Source organism: Struthio camelus, chromosome 7 (assembly GCF_040807025.1).
Source record: "Struthio camelus isolate bStrCam1 chromosome 7, bStrCam1.hap1, whole genome shotgun sequence".
Lineage (NCBI taxonomy): Eukaryota > Metazoa > Chordata > Aves > Struthioniformes > Struthionidae > Struthio > Struthio camelus.
Genome location: NC_090948.1, coordinates 9,554,746 through 9,578,552, shown reverse-complemented (window position 1 = coordinate 9,578,552; position 23,807 = coordinate 9,554,746). Strand labels below are relative to the sequence as shown.

General features: G+C 35.0%; 1 protein-coding gene across 4 annotated transcripts in view; it reads left to right on the top strand.

Moving 5' to 3' along the window:
* The window catches only part of ATRNL1 (attractin like 1), a 542,042-nt gene that overhangs the window by 145,582 nt on the left and 372,653 nt on the right, over window positions 1–23,807 (top strand). For all 4 annotated transcript variants that reach the window (XM_068951630.1, XM_068951631.1, XM_068951632.1 and 1 more), the window contains exons 19-20: window positions 5,546–5,764; window positions 9,340–9,477. In XM_068951630.1, the coding sequence (XP_068807731.1) occupies window positions 5,546–5,764; window positions 9,340–9,477 (357 nt within the window). The remainder of the gene's footprint in view (window positions 1–5,545; window positions 5,765–9,339; window positions 9,478–23,807) is intronic.

Genomic DNA, 23,807 nt, shown 5'->3' with positions numbered 1-23,807 from the left:
AGTCTTTTAAAACAGCCAATAAAAAGTGGTTATTGTTTTCAAATATGGAAAAATATCATGGTTCTTTGCATGGCTAGTATTAGAATTTCAATCGATGTCTATGAATTGGAATGAAATACTGATAAAATTAGAGTAATAATATATAGGCCTTAGACTAATCAGAAATGTAGCTATTAAAAAAGATGAGCTGAATTCCTAGAGACTTAAGATTCTGATATTTTTTATCAAAAGATTCAAAGTAGTCCTTTTTTCTGGCTTGCAAAGATAAAATAATCTGCTACTAATAGTAGCAATAGTTGTGAAAATATCGTAATGCAGTTGCACAACAAATGATATTGGTCCTTTTTTCATGCTTGTTATTTGCAAATGCTGATTATTAATGCTTGCAGATTGTTTGCCCTCTGCACGGAATAGCAGGAATTCTGTTAGACTATCAGGCAGATGAAAGGAGATGGAGAATACTTTTGTCCTGTGTGACACTTGGTCAGGTTGTATTAATTTAGCAGATTGCTTACTTCTTCCTTTTGAAATAAAAGGCAGATGATTTCTTGTTTTGTCAAGCAGCAAAGATGCTCCTCAAACGTTTCCTTTTGGAAGCACTTTTTATCAGAAATCAGTCCAATGACTCTTGAGGAGAAGAATCCTTAATATGTCTTTCAGTGTACAATTCGCAATGTTACTTTTTCCCAAGTCTATGGCAACTAGACTTTGTTAAGTTCAGTGCCATGCAGTTCCAGCGTATATTGGTGCCATAATCCATACAGACGCTGAAGCAGGCTGCCTTGTGTCTTATATTCTTGTCTCAATTGTGGTTTATTTAGGAAAAAAAAATGTATGACGTTATCCTACAGAATACTACTTCTTAATATTTTCATTAATTACTGTCCTTAAAGACTTAAATAAAATATTTTCCACCTGTAAATGATTCCAATCCATTGGAACTTTTATTTGATGTTGATAGTTAATTGTGTCAGAAGATAGTAAGACTTAAAATTTAGAGGTGAAATGGACAGACCACCGTACGAATGATGCTTAGATTTTGAACGTTGCATACCTAATGGCAGCCTGAGCTTCATAATCCTGTTTTTGGGTTAGTGTATTATTTGTACATTATGCAGATTCTCTTTTTATGGGGAATACAAAAAATTATTTTTAATGTGTTTGTCATTTGTGTCAGGTCTGTAACAATTTTATATTAAATAAACCAACTGGGATTTGCTGTATGTCAATTCAGTATTATGTTAAGGGCAATTTTGTATAAAAATTCATTTTCTGTCCAACAAATGACAGATTTTTTTCAGAGTTTAAAGCAGTAAATATTTTGCATGTGAAACAAGAAAATGAATATCCAAATGAAACATGATTCAGATATTGTTTCAATCTAGATGACTTAAAAATTCTATTAGATAGATTTATCCTGACTGTTGATGAGGTAATAAGGTATTAGGTGCATTCTCTTGTCAAGGCATAGTGTTTGTGCTTATCTGAAGAATGGAATGTAGCCACATCTTTAAAAAAAAAAAAGAAAAAAACGTATATTTTTATTTTGTCATGACTGATATCTTAGTATGTGGATATTTTGCTGTGAATGAAAAAGAAACTTCACACAGGCATTCATGATTTAAAAGACAAAATATCACATAAAATGAGAACTTTATATTTATTTTCACAGCTTAGAAGGGAAATAAAGAACACTGTTGTACTGATGACATTTTGTCATTTTAATACCTACTTGCCAAAAAGTTGCATTCTGATCTTCCCCATGTTTTCCATCCACTACAATTTTATACTGAGTTGCTGGCAGTAGAACAATTTTGGACCACCTCTAGCATTTCAAGGCAAAGAAGTTTCTCCTTGAATAGCCCCTTCTGCTGCAAACAATAACTCCTCATTTTCAGGAGAAAGTTCTTTTCAGTTTTATAGCTCAATGCCACTGCACAGAATATCTGAGGATTTTCAGTTTTATTCTGTTTTCTCTTCCATGAAGATAGTGCAACTGAAGCATCAGATTTGTTTTCTTCTACCTGTAAAAATATCAGCTTGAAAATTGCATAGCTCATCTACTTTGCATTTCTGAAAGGGGAAGGAAGCCATTACAGAATGGTCTTTGGGTGTCTGCTACTTTTCTATTGTATTGAAAACCCAAAATCTGTATCATTGAGCTTCTGAACTGTAAGGCCTGGTTTTCTGCTGATCTGTGTCACGTGGTTAATTAGATTTGATTTCCAAGATCATTTGAGGTCCATTTTGTTTTTTCCTTTTTCCACGTTTGGGATGCTTATAAAATGTTTCCTCCCATTACAAAAGCTCATGCTGCAGCTTTCCTGGTTTTTAAAGTTCTTTCAAGATCTCGTTCTGAATACTGACTGCCTGTTTTCATGAAATCTGCAGATATCTTCAGACTACCGGAATATTTTACTTTGAATACTTTTACTAATTTAAAACAGTTTTAATAATTGCTGAGGTCAGGGTAGCTAGCTTTACTCTGCTGCCAATTTCTTTACTTAAAAATGAAACCATTCTGCTTAGCTTAACCTTTATAACGTGGATTCAAATATTGCAGTTCTAGCATCGAGTCCTCTAGCCAGCAGGGAATGCTAGTGGATATAGTGCTCTGGCTGCAGCTGAGCCACGTTAAGAGGTTACCATCCTCGTTTTCCGTGCTTATCACTGCAATCGCTGCCAGGGATGTATCTGATATATTGTCACTTCTTAGCACTATTTTTTCAGGATAAGCTGTGGGGTTAGGCTAGCCACTTCTAATAAGTAGGGTTTTTTTTTTTTAATTGAATCGTTGGAAGAAAGCTAGATTAGGAAGTGATGAGGTATACAGTTACGCTTCAACAAGTAGAAGTTCACGTTTGATAACCAAAAGAAGATGCTGCGGCAGTCAATATAAAATTGTCCAAACTGGAATCATAACCACAAATTTGACTTCAGTATAAGTGCCCCTAATCTAATAATCTATGTCTTTTACTGCATGATTAAATTAGTTCCTTAAATTGTCTTTACTCTGTTCTTATTTTTTAGTGGCCTCATTTTTTTTCTCTCTTTAGAGGGGTGTGTGTGTGTGCATACACATGCATGTGCGTGTACATATAGAGACACACACATATATAAATCATTAAAGAAACTTTTGCTGTTCGTTGTCATTTTATTTGTAAATTCTCCTTCTTCTCTTTTGACTATTTATATTCATGCTTAGGTTTCCTAGTGTTCAGATTGCACCTTCTTGTGTTTAGATCCTTGTTTCCAAACTCAGCTTCACTGCTTACCCAAAAATCCTTTTAAGGAGTCGGTTTAAGTCTAGAGTCTTTCCTGAAAGTTCTCCCATTATTTGCAGTAAATTTTATTTAATAATTTTTAAATTCTAGCTTAAGTTCTTAACAGGAACTATGCAATGTTGTGTTTACTAGCAGGACTCTATCATTTCACAGTTTGTCATTTTGAGAATCCTAAACACACATTTGAATTGATTTAAAATTATTTCACATGAGATTATTCAGCCTTATGTAGACCTTACCTTCTGTATCTGTTAGTCCGTAATTTTTTTCTTTTTGATTTTTCTATAGAAAAATTTGTTCCGTTATATTTCATATCTTTTTCCTAATTAGATTTTTAAAATCTATATGAAAATCCTGTGACAATTGTCATTGTTTATGATTTTTTTCCTGTTAAAAATTTTTTGTTGAAGATTTTAAAAATGTTAAAAGCACTCCAGTAACTGAGGAAGACTCGACCTTTATGGTTGTCCAAGTCTAATGCTGTTTGGTTTTGTGTTATGGCTAGATGGATGTGTCTCCCTTATGGACTGCAAAATTTTTTGCTCATTCTCTGAGACACGTGTGAGAGTGATCAGGCTTTGCTAATTGACTCATTCTGCATGTGTCTCAAAAATAGCAACTTTTATGGATGGCCTTTTCTGGATCTTTTTTGTTAGGTAAACCTAATCCTTTTTTTTCCCTCTGAAATCATTTTGATACAGAACTGAATGTTATCATTATGAAAACTTTTTATGTTATCGATAATTGAATATTTGCCATCAGTTCATTGTCCAAATTGTATATTCTCTTACAAAATTTACTATTGATTGTTACTTTTCCTATAAAAAGCATTTTACATAAGATAGTTTGTACATAACTAGCCAAGTATTTGCAATAAAAGTGTCATTGTTTTGAGTATGGGGGGGTGTGCGTGTGCATACACAGATATAACTCACAAGGCAGTAAAGGCTTCCTTTTCAAGCCGGCGTTATGAATTAGCACAGACTAAAATGTACTTCCTGTTGAACTTCATCTTTTTCCTAGTATTTGCCTGAGAATTACATTTTTAATGGGAAGAATATAAAAGAAATGAATCATCATGCTGTTCTAGCTTTACATGTAGACCTCTGCAAGATATTTTAAAGGTTTTAATTATGACAGTATAGTATCCTGTTGAGTGTCTTCCACAAGAAAATTTCAAAACACTTTGAAAGGAAGCTTCTTAGACTAATTCTGGCTTCCTGAACTTCATGTATACTTCTAAAATACATATTTCTAAGTGTCTGCGAAGTTGATGTGAGAAGAGACAGTGACCCGTTTTTCGAATGAGTCTGATGGTCATTTGATTGTGTTATAACATTTAATTTTTTAAAGGTGTTAGGCGTAGCAGAAAAAGCTCGTATAAGCCTGTGAATTCTTAATAATATTCCTAAATGTATGAAATCAGTAGTTCGTTATTATTAAGAGATGCTAGTAACTTCAGAGTATGAATTTTAATTGTTTCTAAACAAATTTGTTCAAATATGAGTTAGACTGTTTTTGTGAGAAACTATTTTAATAAAAAGGGTACAGTGGAAAATAGGTATTTGATTTTAGTGTGCAGGTAAATAAGAACTGACTTACTGTAACAGACAAGAGACTCTGAAGACAGTTTCATTAAAACGGGGTTGAATTATGATTTGTAGTTTAACAATCCTTTGCTGTAATGTTATATATTATACTGTCTTGTTTCAGAAGTTATGTTTCACAAGAATGAGTTATGTCTGTAGATGAATACTCAAAATATCAGATTCATCATAGAATCACTCATGCCAAATACATTTCTGGGTTTGAAATTGAATGGTCACAATTTTTTCTTTCTTCTTATTTAGATTATTGACCTAATCTAGAATACTAGAGTATTCCTGTTGGAAAGACTGTTTAAATGAGTAAAATTAAATGTAAATATATGCATCACATAAGCTATAAATATGTAAGCAGGAAATATAAACTGCAGCATGGAATTTGATGACAATGTGTAATAGTGCTTTTCTGCTTCATTATCTCAGGTTATCTGAAATCTTTGTTGCCTTAGGGTATAACCTGTTCATGCTTTGCTATCTTTGAAGTAATATAACTTTTTAAAGTAAGCGTGGAGATATTCTTACTAAAATATTATTGAAAATTTTAAATTTATACCGGGGAACAGCAATGTAAATAATTTCTTTCTCAGCTGTTGTAAAATCCTAGCATCTTATTAAAAAAACAAAACTGGCATTAATACTGCATTTTATGTAATAAAGCTCAAAACTGCTCTGGACTGAGGACCTGTGGGCAATGTTTGGAACAGCCTGGATGTGGATGGTGTAACGATCCCAGCAATACCGGGAAAGGACAATGTTTGGAAGGATCATCGAGAGGACCAATGAAGCCTGTTGGCATGCACTCCAGTGAAATGGTGCTTGATGCTAGTCTTTGTCCAAAAGAGAAAAGCTATGAGTGGTCTTTTATCCAATGTCCAGGTAAGATATGCCAATTTGTTTTGTCTTCCATCTTTTCTTTGTTTGAATAGCATGCCTAAAATTACAATATCAAATAGGAGTTACAGAGTATAGGATTTAAGTGTTCCTGAGTTTAGGCTCTCAAAGTTACCATAATTATTTTGAGTAATACAATTAGCATTTGCATAAGATACATGTTTTTCCAAATTATTTCCTAAATAAACAGTTTATTCTTTTGTTTCAATATCTAGTAAATACATGTTTAATTTTTGTGCAGATTCGTATGTGAAATTTAATGCAAATAGTTTAATGAAAACCTACTGCTTATTTGTAAGCAAGTTCTCATCCATTCTGTTCTTCTACTCTTTCAAGTCCAACAGTGTGAGTCAGCTTCAGCTTTCACTTTCTTCTAGCATCTATATCCATCACAGGAGAGTGCAGTTGGAGGGAGATTATCTATAGGCAATTGCTGATGGCCAGGAGCAGGAGCTTCATGCATCCCAGCTGAGCTCATAAAGTCCAGCTGGCTGTGAAAATGGATCACGAGGCTGCCAAATGTGTCAGCTGTGCCGCTAGTATAGCTTTTAGACATTTTTGGTAAAAGGTATGCTTTTGTAATCTCTAAAGTCTAATTTGAGGCATATTGATCTGATTATAGTATTTTAATTTTTAGGTTCGTTAGATAAATAAGCAAGACATCAGGTGCTCTAGCTTAGTGCAAACTGAGCTAGTACAGACTCCTAACATAGTGCAGTATGAAAATACTTAGATCCTGAAAGCAGTGTAGGTGCATCAGTGTAGTAGTGCAGCCAAGTGAAAAGCATACTGGTGAGTTTCACAGGCCTCCACACAGAATAAATGATACAATTTTAAAGACAGTTTGAAAAAGAGAGTTTTTTAGAATGAATAGCATAGTTGTGCTAAAGTGTTTTTTTCCAGCCAGTGTTCCTACTGCTGAAAAGTTTGGAAGCTGGAGCATCTCTGGGAACATAACTTTGGATACATGCTGAGATGTTTTTTTGTGCTTCTGGGTGCTTTACTCTTTTCATCAGAAAGACTGTTTTTTGTTTGTGTGTGTGTATGCATATATACATGTGTGTTTTTGTGCATAACTATATTATTTAGAGAGCAGAATCTCTAAAGAAAGTTTTATGTTGGTGACCCTTCTTAAATGAATGGGTAGATATTAGAATTTTTTTTTACAATTTGAAATAATGATGTTAAATGTAAACCTAAGTGAAAGCTGACAAATTATGTAAGTTAAAACCGAAAAATAACTGTCCTAAATCAAATAATACCATTAACCAAAAAAAAAAAAAAGCATTGCTAATATTTTCTGGAAAAAAAAATAGAATGATATTGCATTATGTTACATCATTTGTAAACTTCTGTACTTAATTTGAACATTAAAATGCAGATACTTCAGTGATAAGTGCATTGTTAGGCTTTTACAGGAATACACAGTGTCTGTCCCTGGTGAAATTGTAATGGACATATATCTTGATTTTTCCAAATATTTTTGAGTTAAAAGATTTCAGCACCTTATTTGTTTAATATTTACTCCTCATAGATAAAATCCTATATTCATTATACATTCTGACCAAGATTGCACTGAGGTTCCACTTTAGTTTTGAAGAACATTATTTTATGGGTTTGTTAAAAGAGGCAAATTGTACGTAAGTCATAGAATTGAATTTTCCTGTCAAAAGAAATTTTATTTTGATTGATATAGGCTGTAGGTTTTGTTCCTAGGCTTTTGTTTTCATTTTGTTAACAAAATAGCATCTTTAATGGATTATACTGGCACAGCTAATAATCTGAAAACATTCATTTGATGTGCTTGCAATATAATGGAGTTGATAATAAATCTATATGAACTTACTGAACAGTTTGTAATTTGGATGAAAATAAAAATAAATAATGGGATAAACCATTCATGTTTGTATATATGCGAGTTTTTCTTGTATTTCACATCCAGGTTCTTTGTGGCTTTAAAATGCCTCTGGGCAATTGTATTGGTAAATACTGTTTTAAATTCACTCTCATTTTCTGTCTGTTTAAATTTTTAAAACTATTATGCAACAGATAGCATGACGTGAGAAGGTCTGACAGGTTTTGAATGAAGCAAAATGTTTTTTTTCAACTACAGGCACTGAAAGAACAACAACTTATGTGTGTGGTATGAGCTGTGCACTTTATCTCTTGAGCTTGTAAAATGTTATTAATGATTCAGGCAACAAATCTGAAAAGGAAATAATTTGTACTGAACAACTATGCCTTTACAATTAAATAAGATTCTCTTGCAATTTGATTCTTCAGAAACATTTTAACAAACCTAAAGTAAGTTTATGCAAATGAAATCAATGCAGACTGGAGCTCAATGAAATATTTCACAAAATTAAATTAGGAAATTCTTTTAACTGGAGAAAGTAAAAATCCTAATTCCACAAAACTCAGGAATAAAGTGCAGAATTTTGTCCGTTTCTTACAGTTTTGAGGAAAATGTTTATTTTTGTGATTCGTCACAAGAGCAAATTATAAGCTTGCAAGGTTTAATGGTTTCAGAGACAAGCTTGGCAAAGACTGTAAATGTATTAAGTTACTAAATCTAAACTAGCCCTGAAAACTTTTAAATCATGCAGTGAGAACTACTTTTTTTCTGGACAAGAACCAGTCAGAGTGACATTTATATTAAAAATCCAAATTAAAAAGAAAAATAATGATTTTACTGAAATAGCTGTCCTCTGCCGAGTCTTAAACACCCTTCACTAACTAGTAAGGTTTTGACGTAATCTGACTTTTGGCAAGCTGTTGTAATTGACATATTGCTAATATGTTGAGCCCTATGGGTTTTCAGGTCCCATTCTATAGAGAGGTAAAAACTACTTTCAAAAATACTGTCTCTTGCTATTTTAGCCAAGTCCTGACAAAGGGATCAAATATTTTGGCAGAATTCATATGATTTTGCTGCAATAGTTACCAGTACTTTCTGTGAGTGTAGTGAAAACGGAGAGCGCTAGAGAGAGTAGAAGCGTTTTAGAAGATCAGCGGTTTCTACTATTGTTTCATTTGGGAAACAAATTCCTTTTAATTTCACCAGCCGTTGTGAGTAGGGACTGATGTGCTCCTGCTGTTGTTAAAACCCCTTAGTGCTCTTGGTTAATTTTTTTTTTTTTTTGGCATGGCCTCTCTCCCCAGTAGATACGTGGTTGTGTATGTGTTGTTGATTTTCTCCATTGCCGTAGCCTTGTAACACCTCACAGCAGACTGCATGTAGGCATGGGAATTTTCACTTAGTGTTGGTGACTTACTGCCAGTTAACAGGTTTCTTTAGTGACCAGACAGCTTTTTAAGTCTACGAGGACTGGATTCAATCAGTCACAATGGTGCTCAACCTCTGTGGTCTTTTGTGAATTAATGTCTTGTCTCAGTGCTATTTTAAATAGAGTCTGTGTCAAACTATAAATATATATGCTGGGCAGCAGTCAGGATCAAGCTCTTCAAAATTGCCTTCTGCAGCGAACTTTGTAATCATGTACAAATGATTTTATTTGCAAAAGCAGTTTAGTAATGGCTTTTTAAATGTTATCTTCTAGCTTGCCAGTGTAATGGCCACAGCACCTGCATCAACAGTAACGTTTGTGATCAGTGTAAAAACTTAACAACAGGAAAACAATGTGAAACATGCATGCCAGGATACTATGGGGATCCCACAAATGGAGGGCAGTGTACAGGTAAGTCGCTCTGCTGACAGAAAAGAATTTGGAATTACATTTTCTGTAATGTGAAATTAACTTCAGTGGTTAAACGTTGATTAGCTGCTGAAGATGCTCAGATTAAAAATCCAGATTAATTGTTTTAAGAGAACCTTTGCATTCCTAATTATCATTTGGCAGTTGTCATTTGATCTATACACACTAAGAATCTGTTCTAAACCTGCTGTTCCAGTTAGGCAAAGGAGGCAATATGGGAGCAACACATGATCAATCATGATATTTCACGGAGGTATTATTTCATTCCATATAAACCCTCCTTGCAAAAACAGTAAGAATGTTACTGCATTTATAAATGAAATTTAGTGAGTAGAATAGTGCCTGTTACCTACAGAGACCCCTATTTAAGTGATAATTTGCTTTCTATTCCTCTGTTTCTTTACTTGTTGCTTTGCTTTGCTAAGAATATGAATCCTAACAATGCTCTTCTCCCTCAGAGAAGTGTAATTCATTTGGAAAATAGTTTGCCTGTGTGATATTCATTCTAATGAATAAAACAGTTTTTACTTGTACAGTATCAGCTCTGAAAGTGGCTATGCAAAAAAAATGGCAAGGTACTGTGGCTAATGGCTAATCTGTTCATAGTTGTGTTGGCAATCATATCTGCAGCCTTAAAATTGTCTCCTCACATTGTTACTCAGAAAAGAACTTGAGTGAGAGAACAGACTTTTAAAATTAAATCTTGTATAAATGAGATGTCAGCGTGTACCGTAACACCATTAGTTTCATCTTTGCTATCCTGTTGAAAGCAACGTAGCTATAACTACTGTTGGTTTGTCTGTGAGATCACAGATAAAAGCACAGAGCATGAAAACTTTTTTTGCAAAACCTTCAGTTCTGGTGAGGATACATAAGAAGGAAACGACCTAATCTGATTTTAAAACTTGATTTACCGTCCTATTAATCAGCAAAAATAAGAGTAAAATAATCCTATTTGGCGTGATCATTGCAAGGTAGTAACTGTGCTGTTTTAACAACCTAACAGTATCCAGAAGAAGGTCACCCGAGTGTGTATATGGGGAGGATGCTGCTGTTCACTTTTTGAGAATCCATTTCCCAGTCTCACTGATGTTAAACCGTTTTTGGTCTCTCTGCGAAGGTCACAATGAATGGATCTTCACAATGAATAGAGTAAAAATAATTGTTCATTGCTCACAATGAGTGGAGCAAAAATAATTGTAAAATAAACCTTTTTTTAAAGTCCATTCAAGTTGTAATGTCTTACCATTGCAGTTTGAAGAGATTCCATGTGATATTACCATGCTCAGTTACCTCAGAAAAAGAGTGAATTTTTATAAGGAATACATGAACAGGAAGAATTAATATGAGATCTTAATTCTTTGAGCCTTTTCTTTCTAGAAGGGGCAGCTAGGTTTAAAAGTAGGACCTAGATAGCATAATACACTTAGTACATATAGTGTTTGTCTCCATGTATTACTTCCTTTAAAGGTTTAGGTCTCCTCAGAAATCTATGTAATCGTCTTTCATTAAGCTGCTGTGGGAAGATGGTCTAGACTGTCAAGTTGGTGGAGAAAGGTATCTCTTTCCAGGCGTTAGGGAGGCTTCTCATGAGCAGGAGAAAAATGGGGACAGGCTGTGACTCACCTAGAACCCATCATGAAAGACCTAATGGAGGTGGAAATAATAATATACTTTCAGGTGGAGAAAAATGATTTTTTTTGTCATTAAAACTTGCAATTTTAATAGGCTGCATATTCTTCTATTTTATAGCATATCAAAAACATTTTTGGCATGTTTTCATGTACCTGATGTCATCAAACTCTGTGAAAAATTATCACTGAAAGTGGCAGCACTGTGCTTTTATTCTGTTATTGGAGAGCTAAATGATTTCATCATGACCTGCTAGTTTGTTGCTAATTATGAGGTGGTATAAAGTAATGTGACTTATGTTGATATACAGTTGTAGCTTGCTGCTAGTTTACATATATGTTAATCTGTCTCCTATGCTGTTATTTAAACTTTTGTGTGTACTATGTTGCTGTTTTGAAAGAAGTGCTTTTGTATAAATACATGATGCTAGTTGAAAAATTATGAATTTAACAGATCAGTAAGTCTTATTCACGCACAGTTTGAACAGAAAAGTCCTGTACCCTGAGGATTGTTAAGTTACCATATTCTTAGTTTTGTAAGTGCTCCATTCATGAATTCTCCTTGATAAGAAAGTGAGAATGAAATCTAATATTCCACATGGTATTTTTATACTGCGGTAGGGCTGCTTTCTTACTTGCATGGATGATTTTAAAGTCAACAGTAACTCCTCCCCTGTGTCTAAATAGGGGGATATTTTCAATATGAAAAGCCAGCAAGATAGCTGAGCTTGAATCTAGAAGGCAGTGAGAAAAGTTTCTCCTGTGAATTTTTCTCCTCTGATATTGATGTTTCTTTAAGTGGACCTTTGCTTCTCAAGGAGTATTTATTCATTTAAAGGGTTCACTTCTTCCTCAGCGATTTAACATGCAGTAGTCATTATATGATGCTGCGCGTCTGGTATACTCGAGCACAATGTGTTGAAAGTGTGTTCAAGGGGATGGAAAGATTAATGTCTACCCCTATTGACAGTTGCACATTTTGCTGGTGCTTTATGAAGCTTTAAATAATTCTTAATAGATCTCTTATTTCATGAAGTTGACAAAAATGTTCTTTTGCTGTCTATAGCACCTTTGCGGCACAGTGATATATTACTATAGTTTTATTCTTCAGGGATACATCAGCTATCTAACCAAATACGTGTTCTATCACCTACTGAATTATGTGTAATGCAATAATGGCCAAAATCAATTTATAAGACCAGTAAAATTACACATTTTATGACCTGTTTTTTCAGCCCTAGTTGCATATTAGTGTAAGGGTTCATATTTTTATTGGTAGACATGATTTTAACAGCAGTTAGACTAAAGAATGCTTTAAAAATTAAAGATGATGCTAATAATTGTGAGGCCTTATTTGCATTCATGTATTCTATTATGTTGTATAGAGCCCATAAAAAAGTTTAAGCTGTTAAGCTATTTTGATGAATCTAGCCACTATGAACTGAAATTTTCTTCAGTATCATGAATGTTTTTTTCCTATGGTATTGGTGCCCAAATTGTGGTCCAGGGATTTCGGGGATCAATAGAGAATGGTCACATCACTTTTGTTTGAATTTAAGAGGACTTTGGAACCGTAGTGGAGGTCAGGACCCTTGTTTGTCAAGCAGTGTGCAAATCTAAAGAAAAAAATCTTTGTCCAGAGGGAGCTTTCCAAGTAATAAAGGAAGATGAGCACAGAAGTGGACCGTGTAAGTGGTAATAAGTGTTGTTTTAAAACATGATAATTTCTTAAAAATATGATGTTTTCCTTTTTTCCTTTCCTTTGTGTTAATGCTTTTGGTAACACTGAGGAAAAAAAATAGAAAATAGCTGCAAGTTGAAACAATAATTAAAGTTAAAGCGTAAGGAAAAAAGATACTACTGGAAGAAAGGGCAGCCTAGTCAGAAGCTGATTTTAAGTATGACTGAAATAGCTAGAAAATAAAAAAGGAAATGGCAGAGGACAGCCAATCAACAGAGTAAAAAAATACCATGAAGAACTGGAAAAAGTCATCTTCATAGACCTTACTTCTGTCACTTTTCTCTGCTGCTGCCAGCTGAGTTTCTGGCTGGATCATTTCAATGTTTTTTTCTCTTAGGCTCATCCTTCTGTAGGAGGGTTTGAGACTGCCTGAGCCTGTGGTACGTTTTTTCTTTTGAAATTAATTCTGAACTTGAAAGAGGATACAGTAGGGCATACGTTATGACTTCCAGACCAAGCTCCAGTTCTGTTTATCCCTTTTATCCGATTATTCTTTAGTAAAGAATGCATAAGCAGCCCTTGAGCTGGAGTACTAACTTCAGTGTTGTCGATTTGTTAGATATATTTAAGGGATCAAAACCACTAGTAATTTAAGCAGAATTAGGCACACTCCCACTCTTACTCTAAATTGTGGTGAAGTTTAGGTGATAGGGAGACACGGCTCAGTATTGTAGGCTTCTGAGCAGGTGAAGCCATCCAGAAGTAGAAACCTAGAAAGCTTTCTAGTCCAAAGTTTTAAAGAGAGAGAGAACAGGTATTCAGAATCACTGATTCATTGCCTAAATTCTGCTCGAGTCCCAGCTGAGATGCAATTTAGAAGGCGTGAACATTAAAATTCAGTAATAGCAAATTTATATTTAAATATTGATGGATTTTGGAAATGAGAGAGCTCTAGCTGAAGATGGGAACAGATACTGACTTCTCTGTTAGTGTTTCCTCTTAGTGTTATATTTTCTTCAAGGTCATCTTCTCTCATGTACCGCATATCTTGGGAAATGTGCAACAGTTATAAATTCTAGAACAAATAGAGTAAGACATGTACTACAGACTGCAGGATAAAATAACAGGAGAAAACAGTAGGGAAGATTACTTGGAACAATTCTGTACCATCTTAGCAAAATGTGTTAGCATTATTTTCAAACTCATTAATCATCTACTTAGTTGTCAGTGTTTAAAAAAAAAAAAAAAACTCTAGCTGCTTATCATCTTGTCATATTCTTTAAGCGAGCTATTTTTAAATTTACTCTTAAAATGTATGAGATGACAGGAGAGAATTCTTTAGAGTAACATACGACACATACTGTGAATGCATAATACATTTAATAATAAGATAACTTAAGCTCTCTGCTGTATTGACGTTTTTTTCCTAAAGTGATAACATCCCAGGCAATGTTCAGTTTTCCCATAATTACACTACCTTTGCTTTTGCTTTTCCAGTAGGAGTAAAACTGTGAGTATGAACACAGCAGGAACATTATTTTAACTCCCACAGCTCTCTGAGCAGCCTAAAAAGGCATGGTGCTTAAACACTGATGACCGTTCTGTAAAAGCTCTCCTACCTGGGAGGCTGTACAAGTGAGATTTTTAAGCAAATCTCTATTTATTGCTAGTATAGATCTGTCCGCTACTCTGCTATCTTTCAATTGGACATTTTTGACACCAAAGGCAACAGCGTTCCCCACATACACCAGAGTTTATAATCATTCTGTTCAAAAATGTTAACTTAATTGCTCATGGGAAACATTTATTTAATTATTTACCAGATAGTCTAATCTTGATGTTGTGTATTTTCACAGGATATAAATCAATATTCAAACTATTAGCAAAAGCAAACATGCTGCTAGTGAATGTGCATGTTGTGTGCCTCAAGTCAGTAGCATCTGCTAGAGCTAGGTGAGAGGTCTGGATGCCATTTGTGTTCCTCTAATATCTGGAGTATAAGGGTGATAAATCTGAGCTTTTCTGTTCTTTTGAAGCGTCTGTCTTAGGAGAAGCACCTTGTTCAGTGTCTACTTCTTTCTCACGTTTTATAACTCAATTATTTTACATTTATTTATATAAAGTGTGCATATAGCTATGATTATGTATATAAGCACACACCTACACGTAGTTCTCCCAGGGTTCATTCCACAAAAACTTGGGCTTCTAAGCATTAGGCACCCAACTTGTATATGTCTAAATTAAGTACCTCAAGAGGTTTAAAGAAAAAAAAAAAGTGATAGGCGTCATGAAAAGACTAAGATGTTAGACGAGGTTCTTTAAGTTTAAGGTACTTTGAGTAAGGTGAAATAGACCCAGGCATTATAAAAGTAGTTTCGTTATAATTTCTGATTATTTTTATTTCTGTTAGCCAAAAGAAGAAAAAAGGAAGTTAGTGACTTGTCTATACCCAAGATCCAGCCAAGACCAAGGTATATTCAGTAACAGAAGGAAAATTGATGGGTTTCAAATGCTGCTACTTAAAGAGTGTGATTATTCTGCTGAGCAGTTAACATCTGTGATGCATTTTTTGGTGAGAGAGGAGGCTGAGGAGTGGCATCAGTCGTTCCTTCTGGTATCTATGAAAGTGAGACATGAGATCGACGTTAATCTCAGCATGGTGGCTAACTGAAAATGGTGCCCCTGTTTTTTAGGTTCTAAAGATGTCTACTGGGTAGATTTACAGTTTTTTTTTCCCTCTGGAACTAACAGTTTACCCTTTCAGCAACAGTAACTTTCATAATATTAATGTTTTCATCGTAATGCCCCATGTAGGAATCAATGCTGACTTCCAGCCTCCCCAGAAGAACTGCCGCTGAAAGCTACCTTAAGCACCATCAAGTACAGAGCACTGTTCCCATAGTACAAGAAGGGCAGTCGGTGCTGGGTAACTTGGGGAAAAAAAGCAGTTTTGTTTACAAGGAGCCCATGTACATTACAGAGGGATTTTTGTAGGCAGTATATTTAAGAAACTTCGCAATTATTTCAAAATAATCCATAGTCTGATTTGTTAGAACACAGACATAATACACTTGAATAAGATTATCTGTAGAAAACTAGGAGAGGTGGACTCAAGAAAATGGATTGGAAACAGATCTACCTTTCACTACCTAGAGATTTTATTGTGGATGTCCTTTCTCGGTGTTCTTTCCAATCCAGCAAATTCTTGCAGTGTCCTAAGTTGTATTAAAAAAAAAAAAAAAAGGCCATATAATCCACACTACAGACCTCTTGGCTCTTCTCTGAGGAACCTCTTAGTTTCTCCTCATGCTTCAGGTTTTCTGCTTCCTGTCATTTTCTCTCTCAACCCAAACTGCTGCTCCCCAAAGATTTTAAAAAACTGTTCATAGTAACTCGTAGTATACAGGACAATGTACACAGGCAGTCTTTTCTCCGTGCTGCTGAGCTGTACTGTAATAGCAATAGCAATAAAATATATATTGTTATATATATAACCCTTGTATATTAAATTACAATACAGTTAATTATATAATTTTGCACATTATTGAAAGCAAACTTTCTTTTTATAAAAAAAAGTAAACAGCATGAAAAGGAAAGCAATTTATTTTTTGGGTTTCTCTTTTAAACTAGACTATGCTGTTGTCTATTTATTTGGTAGAAAGGTACCAAGTAGTTTCCTTTTAGTCTTATTTTTCTAGGGTTCAAAAAGTTATGCAAACAATGAGGGAAATAGAAAGCAGCAGTTTAAATTTTTTACATTGCATTTAAAAACTAAGTAGTGATAGTACTGAAGTTGGCTGTGTTTTAACATTGCTTAGGGCAAACGTAGAGAAGAATCAACCTAAATATTCTGAGTATAAATATCTTAAACTGTATTTGAGGCAGTAAATTTAAAAACAGAAAAAAATATCTCCCTAAGAATCATTTTATTTGGTAAATATCATAGCACCATGACACATATTTGAGTTTTAGTCTCAAAGCACCCATATGTGTGTATATTCATATGTGTGTGTGTATATATATATATATATACACACACATATATGTATGTACTTATATACTGCAATATATCATCCTACCAGAAATTGTACGATGCTACTCAAAGTAGGCAGATGACGTTGACCTGAGAAAAGATTTCTAGGAGGGAAAAAAAGGTCCTATATTTAAAACTTTATCCAGCAATCTTTTCAGCAACCTTTTACAAATAAAATTATTTTGTTCTGTAGCGATTCAGAATTTTATGACCTGATTCTACAACAATCCAAGGCCATCGTAAATATTTTCTGCTCCTAAAATGGGAACTGAAGATTCTGATACCTGTGAAGAACGTCCCAATACTGTTGCCTGTGAAAGACATATTAGTTACTTTTCAGGAATCAAGATGGCTGTGTAACAGAGGAATGTGTTCTCTTTAACAACACACTTGAGTATTCTGCAGTAATTTCTAGTTGTTGGACGTGGGTCATGCCAGCAGACTGAACAGTGAGAAAGTAATAATTGTTGCGTTTTAGATGAAATTTATAATCTCCTTTTGAAAAGGCTATTTTATTATCATCAGGTATGTTAGGCTGACCAGGAAGATTTGAAAACTGTGCCATACACTGAGGCATTAAAGACTAAAGGTTCAAAAGCTTCTGTTCTGCATGCCCTGTTATTTCAGAGGAATACAGTGTCTGTGATATGTTTGTATAGTACCTTTAGGCTCATCACAGGCTGGCTCCACACACCAGTCCTAAGGGAGGATAATGCCTATCTCAGAAAACCTCACAAGAGCTTTTCAGATTTGTTTTTATGTTACCACTAAGCTCACTTCTTATCAAATATTTATGGAGTGATCTGTAAGAAACTTCTCTACTGCCTTCATATCTTCATATGCAAAGTTGAAATAGTGTCTCATAAGGCCTTGATCTAAGTCTTTTTTTAAAATAGGATTGATTATGATGACCTCAACCAGTGTGAGTGTTCATGCTAACTTTTCTAGTTCTCTAATAACTTTTTTGATTCCTTCATTATAATATTTTATGATTCCATCTATGTTTCCTTAGAAATGAACACAAAACTGAACTAGATGCGTCTTACAAGTAACCTCTGAGAAACTCTGTAGAACAATTACTTCTCTGCTCCAGTAAGATGCTCTTTATCTTGTTTCACGCACTTGTATTTAGTTCCATCTCCTTTGCAAAACAGAGTTAAGAGTTGGAAGGGAGGAGACACGTTGCTATCTATGACTGGCTCTGCAATGTCATCAGTTTTGCCCTGACTTATATTGTGAAAGGCATGATCCAGTGCTTGGATTCCCCATACCTTTCTTGATATGCTGTAGTTATCCCTGCTTCCTCTGGGTTGCAGCTTGACTCACTCTAGCGCTAAGGCCATTCAAAATCTAAATCAAGTTGCAAATGCACCATTTATGTTACATGTTACTAAGGAAGTGGATTACACCTTCATTTTGAGGTCTGCAGTGGCAGCTAGTACATTTCGGTGTAGATTTCAAGCTGCTTTTGTACTCTGAATAATCCTCTTCCCTTGGAGGTTTTTTTTTTTTTTGTCTTATTCACTAAATTCTGGATTTATTTAACAGCTGGACATGTGGCAAAGCACACTTCAATCCCCAAAATGTATTCAGTGGTTTGAAAATTTGTAAACACTGGATGGACTATCATCTATTGACTGTTAAGAGAGGATCACAACATAGACTTCCTACTGTGAGATCCAGAAGAGCATTTGATGACTGAACTGACATGCAGCTCTGTCAAACATTGTGTGGCCAAATCAAAGAGACTAAGAAGAAAACACCTTCTGACCTAAGAGAGCCAAACTCTTACTTTTGAATCAATGAGTTTCGAAGTTTTTTTTTTTCTGGAATACTTACTGAGGCACCTAACAGTCTTTTCCTGCATGTGCCTAGCCACGGATTTTGCTAAACTGACTAATCAAGGCACTTATTTTTTGCCTGAACTGATTTGCTCCTCTGAAATTTGGCATTCTTTTGTCTGAAATTGGTGTGATATGCTTAGACTATAACCACGTATAACACCAGCATTGAGATCATCTGAGAGTGCATGACCTACCATTAACTTTATTTAGAACTAGGATGGTAGGAACAGCATTTACCTTTCATGTAAGTATTTCATTATTAGTGTGCTCATGCACCAAATGAAAGACCTAGAGTCCTTTCCCTCCTCAGAATCAAGGGGTTCAAACTGAGTCTCTTTGTAGGAGTGTATCCTGAATACTTGGTTATAGTCAGAGTAGACTAAACCATCAGACCTTTCACTGAAGCTGAGTTACTGTACAGTCAAGAAGCCTGGGCTCAGAAGGAAACAAAAGAGAAGACAGCTAGGAGTAGTCACAGGCATCAGTCAGATCCCTGAGACCACCAGAAGAAAGGTCTGCTAGTCATAGCATAGAGCTAGGAGAACTATTTTCACTCCCAATCCATTTTATTATTGTTGTTATTATTTTTTAAAATCCACTAGCTAATGTAAAAGGCAACAGCAGTCCTAGGGAGCAGTCTCTAGGCCACAGGTTTCTGGTTGTTAAGCTCCAAGTACCATCTTCACATGGGCAACCCACTCTAGAAAAAGATATACATAGCTCTTTAACATTTCCTACTGGCTTCCTTATTTTTTCCTCTACTCAGCCTGCTGAGTAGAAAAGTAGTATCTTTTAACTCTTTCCATTTGCTTTTTTGGGGAACTTAGGTGTCAAACTCAGAGGAGTGAATTCCATTGCCAGTGTTGCAAGCTTAAAATAGGTTTCATCACACAGAATGGTTTAGGTTGGAAGGCACTTCTGGAGATCATCTAGTCCAACCTCCCTGCTCAAGCAGGGTCACCTAGAGCATATTGCCCAGGATCACATCCAGGTGGGTTTTGAATATCTCCAGGGAAGGAGACTCCACTACCCCTCTGGGCAGCCTGTTCCAGTACTCTGTCACCCCCACAGGAAAGAAGTTTTTCCTCAGGTTCAGATGGAAGTTCCTGTGGTTCAGTTTCTGCCCATTGCCTCTTGTCCTGTCACTTGGCACCACGGAGAAGAGACTGGCTTCATCCTCTTGACACCCTCCCTTCAGATACTTGTAGACATTGATGAGATCGCCTCTCAGTCTTCTCTTCTCCAGGCTGGACAGGCCCAGCTCTCGCAGCCTTTCTTCATGAGCCTTTCTTCATGAGGGGACTGGGAGCTGCTCCAGTCCCCTCATCATCTTTGTAGCCCTCCGCTGGACTCTCTCCAGTAGCGCCATGTCTCTCTTGTCCTGGGGAGCCCAGAATTGGACACAGTACTCCAGGGGAGGCCTCAGCAGGGCTGAGTAGAAGGCATCATGCCTAATGCCTTAGTACCAAAACCTCATCTGCACTTGAAGCTTTCCTAGCTTCTGATATCCCTCACTGATAGCGCTTGCAACATGTGTTAATAGCAATTCTCTATGGAGAACAGTCATACGGACTGTCATTTTCATGAAAATATGTTGGAATTATTGTAATATGTAAGCTGTGTTAACCAAGGAAACATAAAAAATCCATGAGCTCCATAAAACCACACTATAAAGAAAGAATTAATTGATCATTTCTTATAACTACTGGAAAATTGCATGCTTGTAGTTGGAACAAAGTTATTAAAATAGACCTGGTTTTAACTACTGTATTCATTTTTTAATTTTTTTTAGCATTAAACTTTTCTGCTGTTCTGACCACAGTGTCCATGTTCACTAACATATTTTTCATTTAGTAACAGCTGGTTTAATAGCTGGTAGAAATAGTTTAAATAACACAAAAGCTGCTGCTCCTAGCTATTAATCTTCATTGAACAATGACCTAATGTTTTGCCCATATATCATGGATTATTTAAAAATGAAAGACAGATATTCACAGTTCAAATTAATATAACAAAATGCATTTCTAATGAGGAAGGTACAAATTTACCTTGAAGGTAAATAGAATATCTAAGTTCTGGCTTGAAGCAGGTATCAATTCTTCCTCCCCTTGAGTCTGACAATCACGTAAAAATTGCTTGTTATATTCAGGTTAAAAAATCAAGCTGGAGTACAACATTTAGTTTTGTAACAAATGGTGTATAGATTATTACTGAAAGACTTCTAAAAAGCACATTTTTAGATATTTTTATTATTTCTCTCTTGTATCTTAATTTTCAAAATGGGAAGGTGTGATGTGTTCAGCTGCAAGAGTCTAGCTAATACTTATAGGAGTCATAGAGTTTCTATAATCGTTCATGTCCCTAATGTTTTGTAGGTAGTGGTGTTATCAATGGCAAATTTTGCAGTAGATGTGTTTGTGCACACATGGCCATATGATATGGCAGAGAATAATAAGAATAATTTTGTAATATTAATATTTTAATAATAATATAAATTGTAATGTTAATAATATTGTAATAATAAGACAATATTGTACAAAACAAGAATGGTATAAAGCATTCTTTATCAAGATAGCACTAACAAGACAAGAGTACTTAGTTGTTAGAAGTTGTAAAACAGAAAAAATAGCCATTACCTTGTAAAGCAGCTTGTAACTTTCTTCTGCAGCGTCTTTTGTGTTTGGCCTGAGTTGTGACTTTGGGGATACTCAGGGAAGTCCTTCCTGAGGGCTACTGTGCCGGCGCAGTGCTTTCTCTTCTGGCGTGGTCTGGTTCCTGCCTTGGTGCTGCTTTTAGCATAAGAGAAAAATAGAACTTGGAAAGAATTTGCCGGGAGATACAGAGTTCTGGTGGGATCAGTTGCACTATGCGCAGGGTAATAGGCCCCTGTTTGTAACCATATTTTACTGTTCAGCATGCCTGTTCCTGTACATTCATCCTTGCTCTTCATGTGGCACAATGCCTGGAGTTTGGATGCTTTTGTTGAGTTGTCCATACAGGTCAGCACCTGCACTGTTGAGAAAAAACTGGCTATGAAAAAACACCATGTAGAGTTCATTTTATTAGTTTTCAGTAGTACTGTTAAAGTGATATGTAGGGTTTAACTTGCTATCAGGAAACAGGTAAGCTGGTGATTTCTGCTACTGTTGCAGATGGCTGAAAAATGGAGTCCTTGAGTCCTATGTCGGGTAAGACTAAGAATGAAGACAAAGATCTTTTAGCTTTTATCTGCAGTAAAAACTGACAGAAACTTAGAATTCATAAATGAACACAGTATCCTTGGCTATCAGTAGTATAAACATCAGAAAGCATTTTCTTCTCTATATACTTAAAGTAGAATTAAGAATGAACATGATTTCATAGGAGTTTTGATGCACTTAGAGAAGGACATGACAAATTGGGATAGAGTTTTTATGCAGCTTTTCTGTTTAGCAGTTGTAATGCCTAATAGGCAGAGAACTGCATTTATGGAATTTGCAGATGTTTTAAAGAGGATATTTTTTGCCCCCTGATCATTAGATGGCTAAAATTTTAGAGGAAACTTTGTATTGGTAAAATATGTTCTAGAAGCTTTTTTTCATAGTGATTTAGTCTGTGTAGTTAAAAATCAGTAGTATCTCTTCGTTTAGGCACTTTGTGATTATTTGCATAAATAACAGATAAACAGTTGATGAGAGATTTAAGTTACAGGTGCCAAGAATCTATATGAATAAAAGTATTTCAGATAAATAATAAATGTTGAGGATCAGCGCACAAACAGTACAGTATGCTCCATTTTTAGTGAACCAAACTTGCTTCGGGCATTGAAACATGAAGCTAAGTTAAAATTTTCCAGTTTTACTGTTTATTTTGTAATAAACAGTGAGTCAGTAATTCATAGTGAGAAACTCTGTGGTAAGAAGCTGAAATTTAAAATTATTCAGAAAAAGAAGAGCTCACGTACTGCTAAATTCCAACAGAAAGCGTAATTTTGTTTATCCTATCCAACCAAATAACTAAAGGTCTGGACAAATGAGAGGGCTATCAGGAAATCCCATTTTACAGTAGTAACGATTTTTCTTTCTTTCTTTTTTTTTTTTAATGTTAGACATAATGACACCAATTGCTAATTTTTATATAAAACCTTGTTATAGAATAAACATACTTTGTATTAGCTAAAACAGTGAAATGTGTTTTAAGTAGAAGATAGAAGGCTTCTTAGTTCATATGAAATACAAAGAAAAGAGGTCATTGCACAATACGTATTCAAAGAAACTCTATATTGCTTTTTGTAGCGCGCGTGTTAGCATAAGCCTTTTTAGAAGGCCTTTTTCTCCCCAAACATATTTTGAGGAAATTTGATTTGCTTTCTTTAGTGAATGCTGTTTACTGAACAGTATTCAAGGTAGTCTGAATAGCGAGTCAAGAAAATGCCTGTACTTGGGTTTAGTTTTGAATTTAAATTTAATTCAGTCCAAACAAAATATATTCCAAATAAGTCCCATACTACTAAAGCAGAGAAAAGGTGGGTTGACATCAGAAAGTTAACTGAGGAAGTTGAAAAAAGATATCTTTAACAAATGACTGACCCATTTTTTTTGGCTGCTGAAACAGTTGTTAATTTAGTGCTGAGCAAACTTTTCAGTATATTATTAATTGTTATGTGTGCATATCATTTTTTTGCTTTGTTGTAGATGAGCTGTATTATAAAGAAGTATGATTTCTAGCATAATTAATTGTAAATTAAAAGCAAAGAATCAGCTAAAAGTAGGAACCTTTTTATAGATAATGTTTGTTTTCCATAAACTACGTGGGCACAAAATAACCGTAGATAAAGGAGCTGGAGTTGTATTTGGAGCTGGAGTTGTATTTGAAGGGAAATGTCATTGTAAAATTATGTTTACAAATTTACAGTTTTCTGGGGAGGGAAAAAGAAACCTTTGAGTATAACATTCGCATGCTAAACTGCCAGAGAGAAGTTATTTTGGTGGCTGTGGGATTTCATAGGATTTTGATAGGATATTTGGCTTACTTGATCTTTTTGATAGCTTACCTTTATTGCCTGCAGAAGACATTTATAAGTCTTCTGAAAAGCACTGAAAAAAAAAAAAAAAGAAATTCTTCGCCAATATATGACTTCTTAA